The 26,469-nt window shown below is 37.9% G+C and overlaps 1 protein-coding gene across 8 annotated transcripts in view; it reads left to right on the plus strand.

Annotated features, from left to right (window-relative positions):
- arhgef28a (Rho guanine nucleotide exchange factor (GEF) 28a) overlaps positions 1-21,942 on the plus strand; it is a 142,286-nt gene extending 120,344 nt beyond the window's left edge. For 7 of the 8 annotated variants that reach the window (XM_051688150.1, XM_051688141.1, XM_051688159.1 and 4 more), the window contains 4 exons: positions 313-360; positions 976-1,491; positions 9,862-10,198; positions 20,516-21,942. In XM_051688150.1, the coding sequence (XP_051544110.1) occupies positions 313-360; positions 976-1,491; positions 9,862-10,198; positions 20,516-20,670 (1,056 nt within the window). In that variant the 3' untranslated portion in view covers positions 20,671-21,942. The remainder of the gene's footprint in view (positions 1-312; positions 361-975; positions 1,492-9,861; positions 10,199-20,515) is intronic. The other variant, XM_051688191.1, reaches the window with a different exon arrangement.
- The last annotated feature ends 4,527 nt before the right edge of the window (positions 21,943-26,469 follow it).

Below are 26,469 nucleotides of genomic sequence, written 5' to 3' on the forward strand. Positions count from 1 at the left end.
TCATTTATAAACCCGCTTGGCTGGGGTTCACTTTTGTTCACTTTCAGTCAACAGATGCTGAAGTTCTAAAATCATCCTTAGGTGCTACTGGAAGATATGACATAAATGATGTATATTGCGCTGTTCCTGACTGTAGTATAGATAATGAACATACTGCTCTGCTGCATTCAGCTTTACTGCTATCTCTCCAGAAAGAATAGCTCTTAGAGTAGGTGCCATATTTCATTTTACATGATCAAAAACAAGGCTGTAAAGCTTTTGTTTACTTTTTGTTGCTCATAGTTTGTTTGTCTGTCTGTTGACCCAATGCAGGTTAGTCAGAGTGTGCAGAGCTTAACTCAGCTGTTGTACAGCCTACAGGTGAGCTTATCCATCACACAATCACATACCAACTGAAAGAATAATTATAGTGGACAGGCCCCTGTCTGTTATGTCAGTTAAATGCATACAAACATGCAACGTGACTTACTTTTAATAGTTATGTTTAAACCTTAAATGTGTCCTACCATCTATGCGGTCTTATCTCTTATGTAATGCACTGTGATTTTTATGTATTTATTTGATGAAGGTATTGTAATGCTAGTGTTTTAGAGCATAGACATTAAAAGAACCTGCAAAAGGCTCTTTGCAGAGATTTGCCTTCCTTTATAGATGCTTTTAAAAATGTTGTGCTATTTGCTAGCTACTTAACATTTTAGAAGGGTTTAGGAGAAGAAAGAACATATTTCACTAGAGATAATCTGAGATAAGAATTCAAAAACTTAAATCTCTTATGCAATTTGTGTATAGAACTTGTGTATGTTGAGGCATGCACTTGCGGCAAAAAGAATGGCATCTTTTGATGAGTTTAGCCAGGAATGTTAACCACACACCACAGCTTTAGGTAATTCCAGAGAATAAGAGCCATTGTTTGCTGTGATGAAAGACATCTCACCTTTGATCCGCCTTGCTATGGTCCTCATTTACTTTAAATAGGCCGCAGTCACCATCCAAGACAGTTGCTATGAGATCCAGAGGCTCCTCCTTCTTCTGTTATCAAGCCCCTCCCCTCACCTACACTCCCGTCCACTACCCATGATTCGCAGTAACCAGGCCCTGCTGGAGCAGGAGCGCCAGCGGGAGGCGGAGCGACGTCGAGAGGAGCTGGTGGAGGTGGCCCGTCTGCGGGGTGCCCTGGCGCGGGAACAGCAGCAGTGGGAGCGGGAATGCCAGATGCGGGAACTCCAGCAGTGTAAGATGGAGAGTTCGCTGGAGGAGAGGGAACTGTTGTGCCACCTAGAGGAAAGGAGGCTGCAGAGCGAGTGGCAGGTGCTCCAAGAGCAGCGGCAAGAGTACCAGCAAAGCCTGGAGAGGCTGAAAGAAGGGCAGAGGAATGTGGAGAAGGAGAAGGAGAGACTGGACACTCAGCGAGGGCTGCTGGAGAGTTTCAAGCAGGGATGCCAGCAGAATCTGCACGCCATGGTAATACCACTGGATGGACAACAGACACAGGTGAAGATCTGTGTGTGCCACTCAGTGATGGTCTGGAAAGGAATTTTTTTTAATTCTAAATCCTTCCCTTACCAGTCATTTTAAAATGTTTAAGTTCATTACATATTATCCTTCCCTCTAATCAGTGGCATAGGCCTGTCAATTTAAAGGGATAGCTTACCCCCAAATTTTAATTTTCTTATCATTTACTCATCGTAATGCTGTTTCAAACTCATTTGACTTTCTTTCTACTGCAGAACACAAACAAAGACATTTTTAAGTATGTATGATGGTTTTTTCATACATCGCAAGTCAGTGGGGTCCAAAACTTACAAGCTAAAAAAAGGCAGCATAAAAGTAAACGATATGACTTGAATGGTTTTATCCATGTCTTCTGAAGTTATACGATCACTTTGGGTGAGAAAAGACCAAAAGTTGAGTCCTTGTTCACTATAAAGTTTCATATCAGGCCCGAATGGAACACAGTGCAGGTTTCAAGACGGTGATTCTTTTATGTGGTTGCCAGGTCCTCAATCCCAGAATCATTAAATATCAATGAGATTTGTATTTTCATTTTCTATTGTTTACCATCAACATTTTGGCCACTGCGGTACATTTGAAAAATATCCCCCCAAAAAATCAACCTGTGACTTATCATTTTAACTTGCGTTTGCATTTTCTAAATAGCCCAAATCAGTGTGAAAACCAAGAACGTGGCAACACTGTATCTGGTTTATGTACAATGCTCTGCGCATTCATCAAGTGTCAGGAAGTGTGAACAAGCTTCTCTCATGAATGCACTAAGGAGACTGTGGATGTCAAGATTTATAGTGAAAAAGGACTTTTGTTCTAGTTCATAACCCAAAGCGATAGTACTGCTTCAAAACACATGGATTAAACCACTCGAGTCATATGGATGACTTTAGTGTTGCCTCCCTTGCCTCATCTGATGGACAGTGACTGGTGCCCCTGCAATATGAGTGAGTGTGTTCTGTGAGTCTGTGCATAACTTTTGAGGGGTTGTGTTGTGTGTGTCTTTGTTTTGCTGTGGGGTCTTTGGTGCCCGTTTGTCCATATGCATGTGTATAGGATATGTTCACGAAATGTGTTTGTGTACAGATGTTTGAAATATTTCCTAAACCTATTGCTATGAGCTGCAGGCAAGTCATAAAAGTGTGTGTGCACAGCATGTGACGCAGCTGTCTTTTGAATGCTGAAATATCTCTTTGCTCCTCGGCTCTATCCTCATCCCTCCTTTACTTTGTTGCCAAAACATCCAGGTAATGATGTCAGAGGAAAGCTCTCTCAAATTCTCTGTCATCTGGCTTTGAAGAAGCAACAAAACTGTAGGTTTTTTTTATTTTTATTTTTACCCTGTTTACTCCCATTTACTTTGTTGGTCTTTTAATTATTTTCTGTCGCTCTTTTTCTGTTTCTTTCTCAGCTGTGTTTGCATTCTTTCTCTCTTTACATTCTCTTCTCAATTCCTCTTGTATTTTATTCATGCTGTACACAAATCTGATGTGGTTTTCAATATCTGGTATATATGATATGGTTTTCGATCTTTAGGGCTGACTGTTCACACTGTTATTTTGAAAGTGATTAAATCTAATCTGCTTGTTCAGACCATGTAGTCAGTATCCAGTGTGTTGCTATAGTAATGATGTATGCATCAACAAAATGCCAGGGGTTTGTCAAACAACAAATAAGAGTGAGCCATTGCTCATATCTAGCAATATATGTAAAATATCTTGCTGTGGTGTTGAACTCACAAGGTGCATGAGAGAACATGAGAGGCATTTTACACATTAATGCACTGAGTCCAAACTACTGACTCGTTCACTCATTGACTATTAACTACATAGTGATTGTTACTGGAAGTTGCTATAGGATGAAAAAGTCAGTAAAAATGTGTGTATTCAGAGTCAGACACGCTCCAAAAAATTTTGCACTTCGGATGATGTTACATATGCGAAGTGTCCTGCATAATAATAATAAAACATTTTTAAATAAAAACTACTTGAAATCTGATCTGATTGTTCAGACTGACACATTGCAAAAAACCTGATTTTAATCTGATTTGAAACCCCATGTGGATGTGGTTTTTGACTGGGTTTGTAAACATAAGATTCCGTGTGGGTTTTTGCTGCTCAGACTACCAACAACTGAGCAGATGTGAGTTGGACATGCCAAAAAAATATTTGCTGCCTGTCTTTTGAAGCCTTGTTTCTATGTATTCTCTCTCTCTCTCTCTCTCTCTCTCTCACTCACTCAATGTCCTTGAAGGGAAGTTTTTGGGATGATTGGATTAAACCCAGTGACCAGTCCTCCCAACATGCCTCAACAAATAAATGAAAATAAGACAAACCCAAACAGCGATTTTTAATCAGGTTCAAAGCCAATGTTGCCTTTTCGAGTCCTGTCCAATCAGGTGTGGCAAGTCAGCAAGGAGGAAAAAATTTATTTTGTGGGCCTCTTGTACACAGAGGATTTAGGGTTAGTTGGGTCAAACATCTGTTTCTCAAACACACAAACACACAGCCAAGCCTCTGAGTCATTACCTGCTATAATGAAAGCAATTCATGGCTCATCAGTCTTTGGCTGTGTGAGACGGTCGTAGCCTCTGCCTCCTGACTGTGTGCTAATAAACAAGCTAATGATTAATGATAATTGAAAAGCCCCTACCAAGGCAAAATAATTAAAAACAACTCTGTGTACTCCATTCTGCTGGTCAGGGAAGTGATGCTTTATTTGGACGTGTGGTTGAAAAGGACAGTTTAAAAATGGAAGAGTGCAAGGGCGAGCTGTAGGACAATAGTGTCCATCTGATGACCAACTGCTCATAGCGTCTTCACTACAGAGTTTTGTTAAACTCTGTTCATGGAGCAAACCGCTAAAATGGTTGCTGTACAGACATCAGTAAACCTTTTAAAGTTCTTGTTAGACTAGTATTTATGAGGTATCTAAAATTCAGATGTAGAATAGGTTTTTAGGAATGCTTTGTTTTGTTACATGACATCACTTGTTAAAGATCAATTGAATCAGGATGATTTTTTTTTTTATTCAAACTAGGGTTGTCAATCAATTAAAAAATTTACATTTATATGCTGATTACTTTAAGTATATCAGTATTTTTAGTGATTACTTTTTTATGCAGAACACAAAAGGAGATGTTTTAATGAATGTTATGGTCCGTCTTTCAATCCAATAGCAGTGGATAGTGGCTTACTGTAAAGCTTAAAAAAAGGACCGAAAAGTATCAAAGTAGTAGTTCATGTGAGTCTGTGCATCATATTCCAGTGTCCGTTGCACGTTCATGAGTGAATGCATGCTACTGTGAATGCGTTTCTCTCATGCACTTACTGTATGAACATAGAATGGATGTCAAGATTTTCTTGTGGGTCCTTTTTCAAGATTTAAAGTGAGGCTCTATTCACTGCCATTGCATTGAGAAGACTGCGATATTTTATGTTCCACATAAAAAAAAAAAAAAAAAGCTTACTGGTAACGACAGAATTTTCCTTTTTGGGTAAAAGGTTCCGGTAAAACTTCATATAACCAGATCACAGGGCTTTTAGGTGACCTGTTGTAAATCAACACTACTGCTTCTAGATATGTTATGAACACCGCCTTTGAGTTGAAATCCTTGTCCAATGCACCTTTGAATAGAGCCACAGTGCTTTATTTAAATTTTATAGATGAAATCTTTTTCAAACAAATTTTTATGTTATTGCTGTTACGTGGATTCCCCTCAGAATGGCATATGTGAAGTGATGACTAAAATAGCTGCTCTCTAAGTCTGTATGCTTCATCTAAGCTTTGAGCTTTTGAGGATACATGTCTATGTCTGCCTTTAAAGGAATATTTTCATTTTGGGGTGAACTTTGCTGATAATTTACTCACCCTCAGTTTCTTTCTTCATCAAAACAGAATTTAAGACTTTTAGGATTTCATTTCAGGCCTCCTCCTTTAAACAATGCAAGTTAATGTATCTATTTTTTTGATGGTCCAAAATGCATATTTAGGGTGCATCAAAATAATCCACACGACTCCAGTTGACAAATAAAGTTCTTCTGAACCCAAACGATTGATTATATTGAGAAACAAAACAATACTTATATACTTTTTAACTACAAATTTTCGCTTCTGTACATCTGTGACACGCGCTCATGAGAGGGATGACGTAAGCTTGTTGGTAAGGTCACGCGTAAGACCGATACCGATTTTAGAGAGGGAAAATTCACAGATTACTGATATGGTGGCCGATATATTTAATTTTTGAAAACAGACCTTTTCTATGTGGATTTTTCACCGATTTTGCACTGATATGACTATGCAAAGGTACTCATAAGAATGCTTTCTTAAACAAATATTTTTATCAAAGAATATTTGACATTATTATTATACATTGTCAACAAATTCTAGAAATTAACACTGAGAAAATAAAGATTAAATAAAAATACAATAAACTGCTTAAACATCAGTACTGTATGTTTAGTATAAGTCAATTACTGACCATTAAAATAAAGAATAAATAAAATAAATAGCTAAATAAACATCAGTACTGTTTAGTTTCAGTCAAATGCTGACCATTAAAATAAAGAATAAATAAAAAATAAAATAAATAGCTAAATAAACATCAGTATTACTGTTTAGTATCAGTCAAATGCTGACCATCTAAATAAAGAATAAATAAAAATAAAACAAATAGCTAAATAAACATCAGTACTGTTTAGTATCAGTCAAATGCTGACTATATTAATACTGCCGAGTCAAGATATAAACAGCGGCAGCGGTGTTACACCGTATTCTGCTTTACAAGTTCAGGGGAATCTTTCAATGGTGGAAAAACATACTTCTAAATATTACATTTTATAAATACAGTGACTAGAATTGTTCGGTTGAAGGGGGTACCAAACTGTGAATCCTGAACAAAACAGTTTGGTGAATACATGTTTACTCATTAGCTTCCACTCAGCTGACAACAATGAAAGTAGCTATGTGATTAGCTAGTTAGCTATAAGCTCGCTGTCATGGAGAGTAAAAGATGGACGTTGTTTATTTTACCTTCCAGCATTGTGTCTCACCAACTAGGTAACAAAGCATGAAATCTGCACCGTTGTCTGCTGAGCTTCAAAAAGATGCTCTGATGTTTACCTTTCAATCTGCTACATTACTGATGGCACTGACAAACTATAGCTGGCTAACACAGCAAACAGATGTGATAAACATGAGTGACATGGTTGTCAGGGACAGGGTTAACGTTATATTAGTTATATTGAAAAGGGAAAATGATGGGGTCATTGTTTATTACATTTCCAGTATGTATTTAACAGACTAGTTAACAGCTTACCATGATGACACCGCTTAACTCGTCCTGTCTGCAGAGCCAACTTCAGTTCAGCTCTGTAAACAAAGGAGTTGGAGCGCACTCTGCTGGACAAACTATGCTATGACACCAATTCTAAAGCATTGTTTTCTGCATTATATGTTCTGAAAAAAAGTTTTCATATCGGCGCATATCGGTAAAATATACGCCGATACCGATATATTGGTGAAAGTCTAATATTGGCCGACCGATATAGCGGTCGGGCACTGATATATATACACACACTACCGTTCAAAAGTTTAGGGTCACTTACTCATTCATTCATTCTTTTTTTTTTTTTTTTCACATTTTACAATAATAGTAAAGCATCACAACTATGGAATAATAGAAATGGAAATATGGGAATTATGTTGTGACTAAAAAAATCCCAAATAAATCAAAACTATGTTATATTTTAGCATCTTCGAAGTGGCCACACTTTGCCTAGATTTTGCAGAAATGTACTCTTGGCATTTTCTCAACCAACATCTTGAGGTATCACCTTGGGATTCTTTTTAAACAGTATTGAAGGAGTTCCCATCTATATGCTGGGTGCTTAGTGGCTGCTTTTCTTAATTATTCGGTCCAAGTCATCCATTTAAAAATTTTTTTTAAATTTTTATAAAATTTTAGTTTTGTAATTGAATTAATATGTTGGCACAATTATATTTTTGTCTACAAAACTAAGTTTAAGCATACGCCTTCAGATCAAGAGGTTTTTAATATCATGAGAAACATTTCAGGCAAGTGACCCCAAACTTTTGAACAGTAGTGTATGTATGTATGTGTGTGTGTGTGTGTGTGTGTGTATATATATATATATATATATATATATATATATATATATATATATATAACCTGGTATTATACTGTAAATTATGTTCTACACTTGAGTATGTAGTCAAAGAAAAATTAATGTGTAATAGAACGGCCTATGGATGACAGCTCCAAATTTTTATAATGTTTGTTAAGTTTATATATATTTGTCTAATGTCTGATACTTTTCTTTTCATTAAAATGGTGTAGTTAGGTTGTGACATAACATGAGTATTTTAATGAAGATTAAGTACAGTGATTGTGTTGCTTCAACTTAAAGGTGTCATGAAATGCTTATATATATATAGTTTTATTATCTTCCCTGAGGTCCACTGATAATAATAGTGAAGGGTTTTTTTTCTTCACCAAAACAGTCATAATTTAGTAATAATATATATATGATCACTTTCCACCCTGTCTTTGGCCCTCTGACTGAAATATTCTGTTTTTGCCTCAGGTCCTCCTTTAAACTTCAATGTGAACGCCCTCTGTTATGATTGGCTAACATCATGCAGCCCCTCAGATTCAATCATTTTTGAAACTCAATCAGCAGAGAATGAACAACCCCACAGTATTATAAAACTAAATTTCAGGGATTACACACGATGCACATCCAACACATTGCATCCAAATATATTAAACTGTTTATCTCAAGCACAACTGTTAACACTCACACCCTCAAAAACACATCAAAACAGACAAAGACATCCATCTAGTGTGTGTTTACATACACCAACAATTAAAAATAGCACAGATGGATGAAATAAAAGTTGAGAAGTTTTTGCACAAAACAACAAGAGGCTGAGCAGTAGGCCTATAGCCTGCTCTCTCACTCTCTCTTATGAACTGAGCCCCCAGTGGGCAGGGCCAAGGGTGCGATGATGTGAAGTAGGCGTTGATGTTGTTGCTGTAGAGGCGGTCATGAATTAATGTGTACCCTTTGTGACATCACTAACGTACGGATGTAGAGGAGGCGGTGTTCTGGCAGCTTGGTTTCAAAAAATGTTTTTATTGCATTGGGGATTTCGTTTTGAGTTCTGAAATGTACAGTATGTTTTTATAATAGAAAGACCTCTTATATGCCAAAATTCAAAGAACATTTGATTCCTCAACATGGCCACGTGCATTTTCTCTCTCTCTCTCCCTCGAACTGGCGCCTCCGGCTCGTCTTTATCCCCGTCCCAACTTATTAGCCTGATCAAGGGCCGGCCGCGTCCCCTCATGGCCCGGCCCCACCCTTCCCCTCATCACACTCCTCCATTGCCTGACTCCGGCCGTGCCTGCCGGCAGGTCTTCCCCGCCTTTTGGAACCCTGGGAGAGATGAGGGGAGGGAAAGGGGATAGGGAAAGTGCGAGGCGGAGTGACAGAGAGAGAGAGAGAGAAATTGCTCGTCAGCTCTCGGACACGTTGTTGCCCAGTCCTCAACCGCTCCTCCGCCCTCTGGCAGACGCCAGCTCGCTCCTCCCCCGGTGGACGGCAGTGAGTCCTCCGGCCTCTGGCAGACGGAACCGCTCCTCCCCTTCTTTGGCGGATGGCAGCGGTTCCTCTGGCTCTCGGCGACTGGCAGTGACCCCTCCGTCCCCTGGCGGACGGCAGCGGCGAGGACTCCACGACAGCCACCCCTCCTCCTTTCCGGCTTTCGGCACCAATGTAATGGGCTAAGGGATGGGAAAGGAGGAGGCGGGAACCAGCTAAACAGTCAACGTAAAGTTGAATGATAACTCAACATAAACAAATGCAGACACACGTGCGACGTGGCCGCGTGCGTCTCTCTCTCGAACTGGTGCCTCCAGCTCATCTTTATCCCCCTCCGGGCTGATTAGCCCGATCCAGGGCCGTCCTCATGGCCCCTCCCCGCCCTCCTCGTCTCAGCCAAATTTCGCAAATATCTCTAAACGGTCCGCTAGCTGTCCGTTCTGTGTGTGCGCTGAAAAAAAATCCAGTGTTTGTACACAGCCCTGGCTCAGCAAATGGGAAAATAAACAAAGTAGATCAGACCGATCCACACAACACTATTGCACGTGCATGAATTTGGGGGGGCGAAGCTTCTGAAAGAGCACTGAAGGAGGGGTGTGTTTGTTTGGCTTTTGAGTTCAAATATCAACAGTGTTTCTCATGAATCGCTTACTCCACCTTTAAGTTGTGTTGTTTAGATATTGTAGTGTTTGATATGTGAGTGATGCACCTCTACATCCCTGTCTTGCAGGATGCGGGTCACGGTCAGTTGGGTGGCCAGGATGAGCGTGGATCCATTTTTGTGAATGAGGCAGTGTTTATGTCTCCCTCTCTAAACAACAGACACGTCCACCTTCATCATCATCCACTCCATAATCATCAACAGACTGCCCACTTGCACTCAGGATCTCTAGGATACTCAGACTTTCCAAGATCTCAGAACAGTCTCAATTCACTACTGGCACGATCCAACCACAGACAGAGCTCAGCTGGAGTGTCAGATGCTCCTACTAGGCATGAGAGCTGGACTGGCGGCACATTGTACTCAGTCCCTCAGAGGAATCAAGGAACAGGGATCCTGAACAATGGTAAAATTTTCATCCCAGTCACTACTTGTGTTGACAACACCCTGCTGAATACACCAGCATTACTAGTCACAAGCAGAGGTGAATGGTAACGAAGTGCAATTACTTCATTACTGTACTTAAAGGTGCAGTATGTAAGATTCAGAAACCCTTGTTATTAATGACACCTGTGGCCATTAAGTGAATTGCAGCCATCTACCTGTTGCTCGTGATCACGCACACACTTCATAGGGACGCGAGCATCGACCAAATCAATGACGTAACGTACAAAGAGGCTGAACGTGATTCACCGGCATCATGCTAACAGATGAGGTAGCATAATTAAAATTACACAGTTATGATTGTTTTACTACAAACTTTGAGACTGCATATTATATTTGACTCTCCAGTGCTGGAACAGGGCTAAAACAAAGTGTGGATATAGGTCTGACTATATGAGACTGTAGTTTGAAGTAATCACTTTTCTTTGCATGATAAATTGACTGCATTTATACGATAGCCTATGTTGGCGTTAGCTAGCTAGCCAGCTTTATCAATAGCTGTTAGCTAAATTTGGTGGATGATGACAGTAGCTGTTTATAAAATAGACTGTACATTATAAATATGTTGACACAATTCAGTATTGATGTGATTCCATCACAACTGACATTTTGATATATCGATGCGCTATTTATTGTACAATAATAGATTGTATATATTTTCTGTATAACCAAGTTACATTATACTAGTGATTGGAGCTTTTTGCATTATCTTGAACATTGTCTAGCATTCATTTCATGTGTTATTGTAGTTTACCTTGCAGAATAATTACAGATTAACATTGACATTAACCTGACTTTTAGTATAAAGAGAAGATCGTTGAAATTATTTGAAAGTTACAAGGCAAAGTAGCTTGCAATTTGTCAGCGTTAACAGGCAAGATCAAGTTAGCTAAAATTACACAGATCAATCCTTGGCACTATGGCACTATATTTCACATGTTTTCAGTTATGTAAGCTTACCTGTCCAATAAGAAGAATGCCAATTCAGGGTCGGTTTTGATCCCCAAAACCTAACGAAGGTCCCTCCAGGAATCAAATGCCCTGCTTTTTTTGTTTTTGTTTTTTGGCTTACTTTGGTTTGTGTAGGAGTTGGTTTTGTGCTGGGAGCTGGCCGTTTGCTGGATTCTATCTCTAAGATAACGTTACATAGTGTTGCAGACTGTTGTCCCTGTTGAATAGCAGAAGAGAGGCTACTGTCTGAGGCAAGGCTCTCGGGAGCACGCATAAACATTACATCCTTTGGATTTTCCTGGCAAAAGCGACCCGCTCCCTTCGCATGAAAATCAGTCTACAGGCATTAATAGGCAACCTAGGAAGTCCGGGAAGGGCTCATTTTTTTAAGTTGCGTTACAAGCCATTCACACATTGGCAAAAAAAAAGGGAATATTACATGAAAAATGTTACATATTGCTTAAAGGTGCAATATGTAAAATTTTTCGTGTAATATTCAAACAGTTTTTGAATATTTGTACTTTACTTGAGTATAAACATTTCTGTTGATTTTCACTTTTACTTAATTTTAAAGAGAAAATGAATACTTTTACTGCTAAATTTCTCCCAACCCTTTTGTTTCTTTTGCGACCGAACACCGGAAAAAAATAATATAGCTGTATGTGTAAATTGCATGCAGATCGGCGATAGTGATGTCTGATTCGTGAAAGAATCATTTGAGTCAAATCTTTTAAATTTGATTCCTTTGAATAGGTCAAAAAGATTCAAAAAAGTGGTCTGAATGATTTGTTTTGCGAATTACAAATCTGATTCGAAATCACAAGAAAGCGTGCATTGAACAACGCGTGTTGTGTCATCTCCACTAGAAGAACCCACTCACCTATGTTTTAATCTGTGTTTTTTACTTTGAATTTATTTGATATGTTTTGGCTTAAACAATATAAACTGTAATGAAATATAATCATGTCATGTGTGATCAGTCTCCGCCAGGAGGCCTGTTCATATCAAATTTTAAGTTAATCAATGCAGTTACCTTTTACATTTAACCAAGGTACTATGTGTATATAATGACCATATGTGCTCATGAAAATGTCTAACAACAACATTGTTCAGTTCTGAAGAAGATTTGAATGGTGCTTGCCTTAGCAAAAATATAGGGTGTTCTGGGTGGTTGCTAAGGTGTTCTCAGTGCTTTTTGCTATTGTGCTGTTACTAGGATGGTCACTAGGGTTTTCTGGGTGGTTGCTGGGGCATGTCATCAGAAACTATTTAGCAGAGACGGGCCATCTATTAAAATGAATGGGAGAAATTGGAACGGCCATTGGTCAACAGAAGTAGCAAAGGAAGTCCCACCTTACAGGTAAATTACAGATTACAGAGCCAATCACATTTAAGATACAGACATCGCCTGTCAATCAACCCATGCGATCCCCCATACGCATTAGCAAAATGTATGATACCAGTGTTGTCAGATTTTACTGCTTGCTACAGTATAGGTGCATTCCATTCGACCATTAGGGTCCTCCGAAGGTTGACTTCACATGGTATTCAGCCATCTTAAGTGAGATTCCAATCCAAAGGGAAAGTTTTTGTCCAGTTGGAAGGGCATGCCACATAGCATACTGTAGGTAATAAGTGTACATCAATATATCATTTCACAGGAAGTGGAGAGGGATATTTACCCAACAGTCATTGCAAACCAGCAGCGTACTGACATAATGTGGCTAAAATAATCGCTAAAATAAACAAAAGTGCACAAAATCCTTCTTAGCAATCACAAAATTCTCATCATTCCATCATTTACTCACCCTTATGTCATTTCAAACCTGTAAACCTTTTTTTTTTTTTTTATGTGGAACACATAAGGAGATGTTTTACTGAATATCACAGTCTGTCTTTTCAGTGCAATGGCAGTGAATAGAGCCTCACTTTAAATCTTGAAAAAGGACCCACAAGAAAATCTTGACATCCATTCTATGTTCATACAGTAAGTGCATGAGAGAAACGCATTCACAGTAGCATGCATTCACTCATGAACGTGCAACGGACACTGGAATATGATGCACAGAATCACATGCACTACTTCTTTGATACTTTTCAGTCCTTTTTTTAAGCTTTACAGTAAGCCACTATCCACTGCTATTGGATTGAAAGACGGACCATAACATTCATTAAAACATCTCCTTTTGTGTTCCGCATAAAAAAGTCATCTCTAAAAATACTGATATAGTTAATTTAAGTAATCAGTATTTAAATGTAAAAAATGTTAATCAATTGACAGCCCTAGTTGAATACAAAAAATGCATCCCGATTCAATTGATCTTTAACAAGTGATGTCATGTAACAAAACAAAGCATTCCTAAAAACCTATTCTACATCTGAATTTTAGATACCTCATAAATACTAGTCTAACAAGAACTTTAAAGGTTTACTGATATCTGTACAGCAAGTACTTGAGCAGTTTGCTCCATGAACAGAGTTTAACAAAAAGTTTCTGTATTTTGTGAAATAAAGAAGCACACGAGTTGCGACCATTACATCCATTATCGTGACAATTAGTATTATCATGACAATTGGTCACATAACTGTTAGGAAGACACGCATATTATTATATAACCACGTAACATTTATTTTGTTTATATTAAACAGCAACAGTCATCTAACTTATGGGTTACATGTCTAGAGACATATATTAATTAAAATATATAACAAAGTATACACGTGGATGTATTATATTATTTTATATATATATGGATGTAAGGTTATTTATTGTACATTTACAGTATATATATTTTACAAGTATATTGTGTCATCTTCAACCCTGTGATCAGCTGACTCAAGCGTTGTCTGTGTTTGATGACATTGCAGGGTATTACAAATGAACGAATTTTGTCAAGTGAAGTGAACTTCAACAGAGATCCCATGCTCAAAGTGTAGGGAGCAGTGAACACTACGTAGGGACGCTGCGGATTGGAACGCACATTATGTGATTGCTTGTTTGTTCTGAGCGGTTGCCACTGAGTGTTACTATGCTGTTGCTATGTTGTATGTATGTTAGTACATTGCTGTTCTGGGTGGTTACCAGGTTGTTGCTATGCTGTTGCTAAGTTGTTCTCTGTGTTTTTATAACATTGCTATGCAATTGCTAAGGTGGGTGGTTGCGGACTGGCCCAAATGAACATTTCCCACCCACAAGTCTCTATTCTGGTTTCTAAATATGGCCCAGGTCCCTCCTTCAATGTTCCAATTTGTTATGGCCTTTTTTTTTCTTCATATCAATCATATGTCAAATCCACATATGTTCATCACATAACCAGTATAAGACTATTTCAGTTATGTTGGGGTTCATGCTGCATTCAAGTCCTCCTGGGAGGTCATAAGTCATAATTGTAATGTTCGTTCATATGATTTTAGAAGGAAAGAATAGGCCTGTTTTGCCTAATAATTTTTCTCTCTTTTTCACCATCTCATTTTTAGCACCAATGCAACAAAATAATGACTATTCACATAGTTTAAAGGAATGTTCTGGGTTCAGTACAAATTAAGCTCAATCGAAAACATTTGTGGCATAATGTTGAGTGCTACAAAAATTTTGATTTGCACCTACTTTTCTTTAAAAAAAATCAAAAATCTTGGTTCCAGTGAGGCACTTACAATGGAAGTAAATGGGGGCCAATTTTAGAACAATAAAATACTCACTTTTTCAAAAGTATAGCCACAAGACATAATATGCATGTAAACATGATTTTAGTGTGATTAAAATCGCTAACTAACATTTTCTCTGTAAAGTTTTACAACTTCATTACCATGACGATGTAATGTCAAAAAACCCTAAAACGACTGAAAAAGTGACTATTTAAACAACTTTACAGCTCAAATAATACACAAGTTTCAACAGAAGAATTAATCAGTGCCTTCATAAAATTATATGTTTCACATTTCTGTGTTTAAAATTGTCCACATTTACTTCCATTGTAAATGCCTCACTGTAACCTCGATTTTTGCTTTTTTTTTTTTTTAAGAAAAGGAGGGACGAATCGAAATTACATTTTGTGGTAATCAACATTATGCCACAAATGCTGTCAGTTGTTGGGGGCTTGGGTAGCTCAGCGAGTATTGACACTGACTACCACCCCTGGAGTCGCGAGTTTGAATCCAGGGTGTGCTGAGTGACTCCAGCCAGGTCTCATAAGCAACCAAATTGGCCCGATTGCTAGGGAGGAGAGAGTCACATGGGGTAACCTCCTCATGGTCACTATAAGGTGTGGTTCTCACTCTTGGTGGAGCGCGTGGGGAGTTGTGCGTGGATGCTGCAGAGAATGGCATGAGCCTCCACACACACTATGTCCCGCGGTAACGTGCTCAGCAAGCCACGTGATAAGATGCACGGACTGACAGTCTCAGACGTGGAGATAACTGAGATTCATCCTCCGCCACCCGGATTGAGGCGAGTCATTGCGCCACCACAAGGATTTAGAGTGCATTGGGAATTGGGCATTCCAGATTGGGGAGAAAAGGGGATTAAAAAAAATGCTGTCGATTGAGCTTAATTTGTATTGAACCTGGAATATTCCTTTAATGTTTTTACTTGATGCTTTATCTATCTTATTTTATCATTCTTGTGCGTCACATATTCTGATGGTAATTGTTGTTTTGTTGCACAAGCCTGTCACCTCGTAAGCCTGCTAAATGAGTCTTATTTTCTGGCAAACTTTGTTCTTCATAAATGGTACAAAAATGCATACAATCTAAACAGTACAGTCAAAATCCACAAGTAAAACAGAATTATGTACAATACTTATTTGCTTGATTCTTGCCATGATTCTTTAATTGACACGCGCCCAACTCCCCCCAACTGATGCTCCAAGAAAATCCTACTGGTAATTACGACTTCATGATGGCCTTAATTTGCGCTCATCTTGTAAATATGATCATTCCGACATGGAGGCATTCCGACATGCACCAATAATTCATGTTGTTTACTTTGCTATTTTGCACCAGATGAGTAGTACTTTTACTCGGTGAATGAATTGATCAGAGCAGTTTTTGAGTTTACTCCTAATATAGACTCCAGCACGGCACTGCCACTCAAATAAGTTGCCATGGGTATAATTAGCTGTGCCGTAATTGATGCGATTTACTTGTACTTTTGATACTTGAGTAAATTACATATCAGTTGCTTTATTACTTTTACTTCAGTATTTGTCTCATGAACTACTTTTACGTTTACTTGAGTCAATTTCCATGAAGATATCTTTACTTTTACTTAGTATGATGAATGAATACTTTATACAACACTGGTCACAATCATACGTTGTGTTTTGTAGACTGTCTTCTTAACTACCTTAACCAGTAAGACATCCTTGGTCAACATGCTTCACCAGAAAAACCTTTTTTCCTTTTTTATTTTTTAACAGCTTGTCAATGCTGGTACAACAGCTACGTATTATGTTTCCACAACTTTCCAAATTAAGAAAAAAAAAAAAGAGCAATGGATTAAGACCGTCAGAAGAGAGAAGATGGCAAATTTACTATCACTCTCTCAGCACTCTATGTTAAAAACCTTATCGTATCTGTGGTTACTCGTTTTCCAGAGTAAAATAATACAAAGTATTATGTTATAAATTTACATTAAATAATTAAAAAATTGCAAATATTAAAAAGTTTGCTAGATTTACGCTGCTAGATAACGCACCATCACAGTCTGTGAAAAGGAATTCTGCTGAAGTAAAACAAGTTATTTGATTTCATCCACCTTTAGTCTTATCCACTATGTGTCTAGTTGTGTTGCAGCAGTGAAGGTCAATTTGTTCTCTTTATGTTGTTAATCTGTGTTTAATAACAAAGACCTTTTGCCATTCTATCTCACACACAGGTACAAACACACGCAGACTCACTTTGCACCTCTGTCTATTGACTGCCGGGATGACAGTGGTGTGAATCAAGGGCCGCCAGCTACGGGAGACTAATTGGAAAATCGGTCTAAAAAATCTTTACCAAACTCATTACAGAGTGTCCTGTCATCTTACGAGAGAGAGAGAGAGAGAGTGAGAGAGAGAGAGAGAGAGAGAGAGAGAGAGAAGGGGGACTTATGAATCAGATTTTTCCACATGAGGTATCGAAGTTGTCTGTTTACTATAATGAATTGTCTCTTCCTGTCACATGCACAAACACCGACAGTTTGTGCATGTGAATGAAAGATACAATTCATAACACTTCATATACTTCACATACAAACACTTCATCTCTGTAATGGTTAAAGGTGAATACTTTTTGACTGTAAAGGTGAAACCCACACCTTTTACTGTAAGTAACAAGTCTTGTTATTCACTTGATTTAGCTGTCGCAGCTAAAGGTTGTATCCTTGCTGTGTATTGATCGACTCATTAACCCTCTCTCGTTATTGACAGACCGTCAAGTCTTAGTACAGAGGGATTTATGTTTAGCTAGATTAGGGCCCCACTTCCTAGCCTTATCATCTGTAGATCTTATTTAACCCTATAAAGCTGTGTGTATCATATTTGATTAATGATTTTCTAAAGCCTCTATCATAAGATACCTCTTAAGATACCTTAAGAAACTTAAGTCCTTTACGAAAATTAATTGCTGGGTCTCAGGAGGATAATGACCTTTAAATCCTGTTGCATCAAATGATTAAAAAAAACAAAAAACTTTCAAAGACAGTTCCATTACGAAAAATTAAAATTTTCTGACTACAATTTCATATTTCAGACTTTATAGGGATTTCTCCTTCTGTTTTTGCCAATTCACATTCTTCGTTCATATCGTCCCTTACTGGGCAGGGAGGAGAATTTATGATAAAAAAGTTCTTAATTAAATATTGATCTTTTTCTCGCCCACACCTATCATATCCTGTCTGAACACATGGATTTAACCACTTGAGTCATATGGATTACTTTTATGCTCCCTATATGTGTAGATTTTGGAGCTTCAAAATTTTGGCACCCATTCACTTGGCATTGTATGGACCTACAGAGCTAAAATATTCTTCTTAAAATCCACATCTGGGATGCCAGGAGGATGAGTAAATGATGAGAGAATTTTCATCTTTGGGTGAACGATCCCTTTAACACTAATGAGGAGGATTTTGAGCTGCCAAAACCAGTATTAGTGAAAATACAATATGGATGCAAAATAGATTAATTTTGTTGTTGCAAACTAATGTATTCAGGCTGATTTAGTCATTAAATAAGATTTTGACTTCAATAAACCAGTTAGTTTAGATGCATTACTAAAAGTCTTGCAAAAACACAGGCTTAACATTAATACCTTTATGCAAAAAGAGAGGCTTTACCAGAGATGTACAAAATCAAGGCAAACGCAATGAACAATGGAGTGGAACTTAAATAGAGCTAAACTCAGGTGAAGGCAATAATTAAATAAACACAGGTGTCCACAATGGTAATAATTCTTAAAACAAGACGATTGTGCTGTTGTTGGCTCTAGTCATTGGAATCTGCAAAAGATCTCCTGGAGTCTACTTCAGGATTCAAAATGTAACATTTTGAACGCATCAAAAGAAGCACACAAATTTGAAAATAAGCTGTCCTTCACAATACCTGTATACAGATTATGAATGTTTTGATTGAAGTGCTGTTAAATAAACAGACTGTTATACAGCACTGGTTTGCATATGGCATACAGCATAGCATATGGCATTCAACACCATAGTGTCCTCCAAGCTTGATGAGAAACTCCGGGCTCTGGGCTTAAACAGCTTGCTGTGCAGCTGGATCCTGGACTTCCTGTCAAGCAGACGCCAGGTGGTTAGAATAGGCAGCAACATCTCCTCATCACTGACCCTCAACACTGGAGCCCCGCAGGGCTGTGTTCTCAGCCCACTCTTGTATTCTCTGTACACACATGACTGTGTGGCAACACATAGCTCCAGTGCCATTATTAAGTTTGCTGATGACATGACGGTGGAAGGTCTGATCACTGACAATGATGAAACAGCCTACAGAGAGGAGGTGCACACTCTGACACACTGGTGTCAGGAGCACAACCTCTCCCTCAACGTCAGTAAGACAAAGGAGCTTGTGGTGGACTTCAGAAGAAAAGACAGAGAACACAGTCCCATCACCATCAATGGAGCACCAGTGGAGAGAGTCAGCAGCTTCAAGTTCCTGGGTGTCCACATCACTGAGGAACTCACATGGTCCATCCACACTGAAGCCGTTGTGAAGAAGGCTCATCAGCACCTCTTCTTCCTTAGACGGCTGAGGAAGTTTGGAATGAACTGCCACATCCTCACACGGTTCTACACCTGCACTGTAGAGAGCATCCTGACTGGCTGCATCTCCGCCTGGTATGGAAATAGCACCGCCCACAACCGCAAAGCACTGCAAAGGGTGATGCGAACTGCCAGACACATCATCGGAGGTGAGCTTCCCTCCCTCCAGGACATATATACCAGGCGGTGTGTGAAAAAAGCTCGGAGGATCATCAGAGACTCCAGCCACCTGAGCCATGGGCTGTTCTCACTGCTACCATCAGGCAGGCGGTATCGCATCATCAGGACCCGCACCAGCCGACTTCATGATAGCTTCATCCCCCAAGCAATCAGACTTCTGAACTCTTGATCTCCCACGATCAAAATACATCAGCACTGCACTTTATTACTCTTACTCTTACATCTCACACCGGACTGTCATAAATTATATTATTATTATATTATATTATCTCTTAACAACTTACTATCAACCGACAGCCTGAATGTCAATACAGTACAACACAACCTACTGTACATTCTATATATACTTTTTTATTGTATTGTGTGTATTGTATACTGTACAGTGTATGTTAATATTTGTATATTGTGTTGTGTGTAATAATGTGTATATTAGACTTTAATTGTGTTGTGTTAATCTGATGTTTATTGTAAATTGGTATATGTTTCATCACTGTCACGACTGCTATGTTGCTCGGAACTGCACCCAAGAATTTCACACACTACTGCACTTGTGTATATGGTTGTGTGACAATAAAAGTGATTTGATTTGATTTGTTTATTTATTCAGACATAACGACTTACTGTTTAAACAGTGTTAAGTTAACAACATTAGCTCGCATGCACAAACATATCGCTACAGTTTGAATGAAAAATAATGAAACTGGGTCATTGTAGTCCCCATTGAGAAGCAGATAATTAATTGTGAGAGTGATTCATGAATTTAATTCACATCATCTCATGAATGTAAAGAACGTGTGATAGTTTGCACCTTTCACACATACAGTATGTATGTGTATGTATAACTGACTTGGTGAAAGAGTAAATTAATAATAGCATTCTGTTTTGTCTTCACAGATGTGGGTCAGCTCCATATCCGAGAATCTTGGTCAGCAGGCGTAACAGGGGCGGGGCTTTATCAAGCAGATGTCCTGCATGTTAACCAGCCCTTTGTAACCATGGAGACCGAGAACAGAGATGCTGATGGAGAAGAGAATATTGTGTATCTCTGAAATAAACAAACAAATTTTATTGGTTTTGAAACAAGATATTTGGACTCTGCATTATGTGATTTGGACCAGAATCTAATTCCACTAATTATTTTTTTATTATTTTTTTTATGTTAGCAACTTTTGGCCTTCAGTGACATTCTCCAGACTTTATAGCACTTACTTTGGTCTGTATGTGAAATGGGCCTTGTCTGAGTGGCTGTATTTTGCTTTATTGCCTGGAGCCTGCAATGACAGAATCAGGTTAGACCGTTTCAGCACACTTTTAGCCACACACACACACACACACAAACCCCACTCCCACCCACAATGCTACACAATGTATTTTTCTCCAAATGTCAATGTCAGTTTGCAGCAGTAGATCAGTAGTCTTTCAGTAGATGAAAAATGCCTTGATTTATAAAAGCATTGACTGCCTGCCGTCTGTTTGACTCTGCGCACAAGTAAGGGTAAAGAATCAAATTATCACCTCTTTCCAATTCAATTTCTTACATTTGGAAACTGGTTTCACATGTCCATATGGAGGAGAATGTGTAATATGTGTCCAGCCTAACACCTCTGAAATAGAAGTTCAGATGCTGCTCATCATATAGATAAGCCTTTGCCTTGTCACATGTGCAGTGAGTGAAAGTCTGAAAAGTCTCATACTGTAGACATTGAGGTTGCACACTGGCATTCATCATTGTCAAATTTTTCTCATGATACTTACTACACAACATCTAAATTGTTCTCTGAAAATGTTGCCATATTGGCCTAAAGCTTTTTCATGCAGAGCCTACTTAAGTTTCAGATTCACATATTCCAGTAGCTCCTTTTCAATTTCATTGTTTTGTTTTATGTTGATCAAGACTGTCATTACTTTTGGGGTGTACACATATTTTAGCAAAAAGCATAAATCCAGGCCTGTTGTAATTTCAAGCACACTAAAAACTGGAGCTGTGAGTGTCATAATAGAAATAATGCAACTACTATGGGTTAACATGTACACACATGAGTAAAACTGACGAGAATTTAATGTTTATTTCTTGTTTTTGTTTTTTTCAATGACTTATTGTATTGGGGGGGCCTTTTCACTATGCATAAGAACCCTTGCTATCGTGTTTTATTTGTTGTTTTTATTTTCCAATGCATATACCTAATTTATTGTTGATATGTTTTGAGGAACTATTTTTATGTACATAAAGCTTGTTTTGTACAATTGTTGTATGTAGACAGTTTGACTGGTGTATCAAATGTTACATGTAGTAAATATATTGGAGCCTGTTCATACATCAACTTTTGTGTCTGTTGTTTTTTGTTTGTTGTACATTTTCATCTACATGTTATTAGCACCATGATATCTGACATTGAAATGAGTTAAAGATTTGTGATTATTCTTAGAGACTAGCTGACTGATTTAGTTTAGAAAGAATATTATTAAACTTTTTTAAATTAGAGTTTTAGGAGAGAACTTTAATTTTTCAACGCACTGTTATAAAACTATAAAATACTGAAAAAGCTTTGCTGCAGTTACCACTCAGGTTAATTGTCATGGAAAATGATAGGAATATTCCAGGTTCAGTTCAAGTTAAGCTCAATTGACAGCATATGTGACAATGTTGATTACAACAAAAATGTATTTAGACTCTACCCTCCTTTTCTTAAAAAAAAAGCAAAAATCTGGGTTACAGTGAGGCACTTTCAATGGAAGTGAATGGGGGCCATTTTTGGGGGTTGAAGGCAGAAATAAGCTTATAATTTTATAGAAGCAATTACATTAATTCTTCTGTTAAAACTCATGTATTATTTGGGCTGTAAAATTGTTAAAACATTTTAAGGTTCTAGGGTTTGTTGACATTACACTGTCAAGGCAACAAAGTTGTAAAATTGGCTAAAACTTTACACAGAAAAGGTAAGTATATGATTTTATCACTCTAAAATCATGTTTACATGCATATTATGTCTTGTGGCTATACTTCTGAAAAAGTGAGTATTTTAACGTTTAAAAATTGGCCCCATTCACTTCCATTGTAAATGCCTCACTGGAACCCAGATTTGTACTTTTTTTAAAGAAAAGGAGGGGCAAGTCAAAATTAATTTTTGTGGTAATTAATATTATGCCAGAAATGCTGTCGATTAAACTTAACTTGTATTGAACCCAGAATATTCCTTTAAGTTTGATTTTAAACCAAAGTGTCAAAAATGTTACATATTCATAGTGACTATAGTGAAACCAATTTCTTTCTCTCTCACTTGGTCATACAGCTTAGGGACTTCTAAAGGTTTTGTACTAACACAACTAATGACTAATCTGTGGGTGGGGACAGTAGCCGACCATACATAACACCTCCCAGTGGCAACATAATGACTTTAGAGGAGTTCAAGTGTAAACCTGTCATCCTGGCAAATAAATTACAGCTATTAACTAGACTACTGCTACACAAGATACAAATGTGATTATTAAAAATAGCTTCTTGGTAACCCATTGTCTTCAAAAGTTTTTTTTTTTTTTTTTTTTTAAGGTTTTCGTACAGAATCGGAAGGAAATGTTCTGAAACAGGTCAATTTCTGAAGTGAACATTACTATTATTATTATTATTATTATTAAACTTGTTGTTATTTTACTTTTGTTATAGTATACTATATATTGATATATCATCACGATCCTCCACCTGGACGTCTAATGGTTAGACGGAGACCTGGAGAGGCCTTCAAGCCACAGTGTCTCGCACCCACTGTGAAATTTGGTAGAGGATCGGTAATGATCTGGGGGTGCTTCAGCAAGGCTGGAATTGGGCAGATTTGTCAAATATTGATTTCTGAACTCTTCCTAATTTAAAACATTAGTATTGTGTGGTTTAAAAATTAATATGAACTTGTTTTCTTTGCATTATTCGAGGTCTGAAAATGCTGCATCTTTTCTGTTATTTCAACGAGTTGTCATTTTCTGCAAATAAATGCTCTAAATACAGAATAAAACAAAAATGTTAATTTTAATCAAACACATACCTATAAATAGTAAATCCAGAGAAACAGATCCTTTTGCAGTGGCCTCAATTTTTTCCAGAGCTGTGTATATATATATATATTATAAAAATTATTTTAATCCTTTAATTGGCATGGGAAACATGATCATCTTGAGAACTAATTATCAAAATTATTTAACCTCCTTTCCATTTATTTTCACTTTGTTTCCTGAGCGTCTATCTACCACTGGATTTGGTGATGGAAGGAATTTTTTTTGACTTTTTCCACACCCAAATGGAATGGTCCACTCACACAAACAAAGTCTGTAAGGTGCCTGCACTGGAGGTTAACCTTGTTGAGATATATAATGTGGCAGAAGAACAACACTGGCACAAGGGATCAGAGACACTCCTTGAGATTATTTTTAATACTTGTAAATCTTTTGCGTTTTACTAAAGATTTGCACAGATGTGAACATTTGCATATTTTACTCCTCTGGATTACACTCCAAGCCTGGTTAGGGTTAGTTAAGGTTAACCCTTTCCCACTCTACATATCGTTGTTGGATCTAACCCTAACCTTCAAGTTCAGAAAGAAGGGTTTGGAGAAATATTCAATATTGTCTTGTCAACCAATAACCGAAGCTCCTACCCCCTTACTTGATAACCTGCATAGACAACAGTGAATAAGAGACACTGAGTCATTTTAGACATCCTTCTTCTTTTTAGGTCTCGTCTCACACACATGCACACACCCCTATCTTTTGTTACAAAGGAAAGACACATCCCTGTTTACTAAACACATAATAATTACATGCACACATTACTGAGCTTTGATGCAGGGCAGAGCCCTTCATTTCTTACTAATCCCTACATTCCTCATTTCTGTCTTCCTCAGGGAAGGCCATCACTTCCTTTCATCATCTGACATAATAAAGCAAGTACATCCCAATTTGCCCTCCTATAAGCCCTCACACACAGAAGCAAGCAAATATGTGATGCCTTATGTCTCATGTTACGGTAATTAAAGGATTTAGATTTAACTGAAGGGCAGTAACTATGTATGTGACTGAAAGCAATGGAACCGTGAAGAGTCTCAATACTTCTGCTGCTGGGGTCAAAAACTGTGATGTGAGATGTTCATCATCTCTTTGTAGTGGCTTCTGAGCTGTGCTATATATAGTAATTCAGTGAAACTGTGAAAAGAGCTTATGGAGCGGGTTGTAACATGGGTCAGCGAAGCACTTATGCTGGCACATACACAGATCTTTATTTGGAGGGTATGCTGAAGTAGGTATCTTAAAGATAGTCACTTGCATTAAATCCTCCAATCCCTAAAGCCCCACAGTCAACAAGACAGTCATTCACTGTATCAATCTAAAGGCCTGTATCCATCCTGTAAATGTGTTACAGTGACAGTCCACAAAAATACACACCTTTCAGTCAGAATGAAGCCTCTATTCTTGAGCTGTCAGCACAAATACACACACACTTACTGAGTTGCATGTTCTTTTCATCAAAATACATTCCATGTATTTATATAATTCTGAGGGAATGCCTGTCAAGAAAATATCACGTCAGTAAGAGAATAGAAATAAAGTGAAAGAGAGAGAAAGAGGGCTGTGTATCTGACAGATTAAAGCTTTTAAATGAGTCTTTAGTATTGAAGGGTGTGTGCAGCATACTTTGAAGTGTCAGCTTAGAATAGGGATTCTCACAAATTGTTACCTTAATAGATCAATAGAAAATGTACCACAAAAATTAAAACAGGCAAAGAAAAAAACCCATAATAAATTAAAATGTAATTTAAAACCTTGATCTGACTTGGTTTATTTGACTCATACAACCATTACAGTTGGAATAGATTACAGTGTGTCAGTGCATATGTGTAATAGACAGACAGATAAATAAATAGATGTCTTTCATTCAGAATAAGTCAGTTTCATTGAGCCAATGTAATTTAGTTGGATTAGGTCAAATTAATGTACTCTCATTTTTAACTTCATTAGGTCCGTCAAACTCAATTTACTAAGGTTTATTTAACTATTTTTCTTATGTTGGTTCAACTTATTTAATCATAAGTATCACTTGAAAGTAAAAGTCCATCCTCAACCTAAGCATAAGCACCATTCTTCACAACAATATTAACACCAAAACAACAGAACATGAAACAATAAAAGATCTCCTATTCTCATCTTGCTCAAAATCTCCCCATCCAGTCCCATGCAAAGCATGCTGGAAAATGGAAATCCCCTTCCCAGATTCATCAGTGCCACATTAAAACCACAGAAAGTATTCATCTCGTCCCAACTTTATTTATTCCCAAATGAAATAAATAAACTTCCATTTTACAAATGTAAATGGATAGAACAAAATGAAATGAAGTTGTGGCAAAATGTTCTAGAATTGCTTTCGTTATTCTCACACACACACATACAAACACACACACACACACTAATTGATACTGTTTGGCCTTTGCGGCTTGAGTGGGTGAATACATTCACACATACTCAACTTTTCAAACATGTTACCAGCTCACCACCATGGACAATAACAAACACACACACTCGCACACCTGTCCTCACTTTGTGTGTATCACACTGATGGCGCTTTCTCAGTGGCTAACTGCAGCCAGACTCAGCTGTTCATGAGAGAGAGAGAGCGCGAGAGATAAAGACAGAGAAGTATTACTCAGAGCTCTTTGTATGTGTGTGTGGGTGGGTGGAGGGTCATTCAAAAAGCGAGTCTGTTTCAGAGGTAAATAGTCTGTGTTTATGTGTGTGTGTAAGAGAGCACCTTGTTGAAGGGTTTTAATAAAATGTGTGTGCATAGTTGGTGGCAAAAGTGTGTGTTGGGT

The sequence above is a fragment of the Myxocyprinus asiaticus genome, chromosome 4 (assembly GCF_019703515.2).
Source record: "Myxocyprinus asiaticus isolate MX2 ecotype Aquarium Trade chromosome 4, UBuf_Myxa_2, whole genome shotgun sequence".
In the NCBI taxonomy this organism is placed as follows: Eukaryota; Metazoa; Chordata; class Actinopteri; order Cypriniformes; family Catostomidae; genus Myxocyprinus; species Myxocyprinus asiaticus.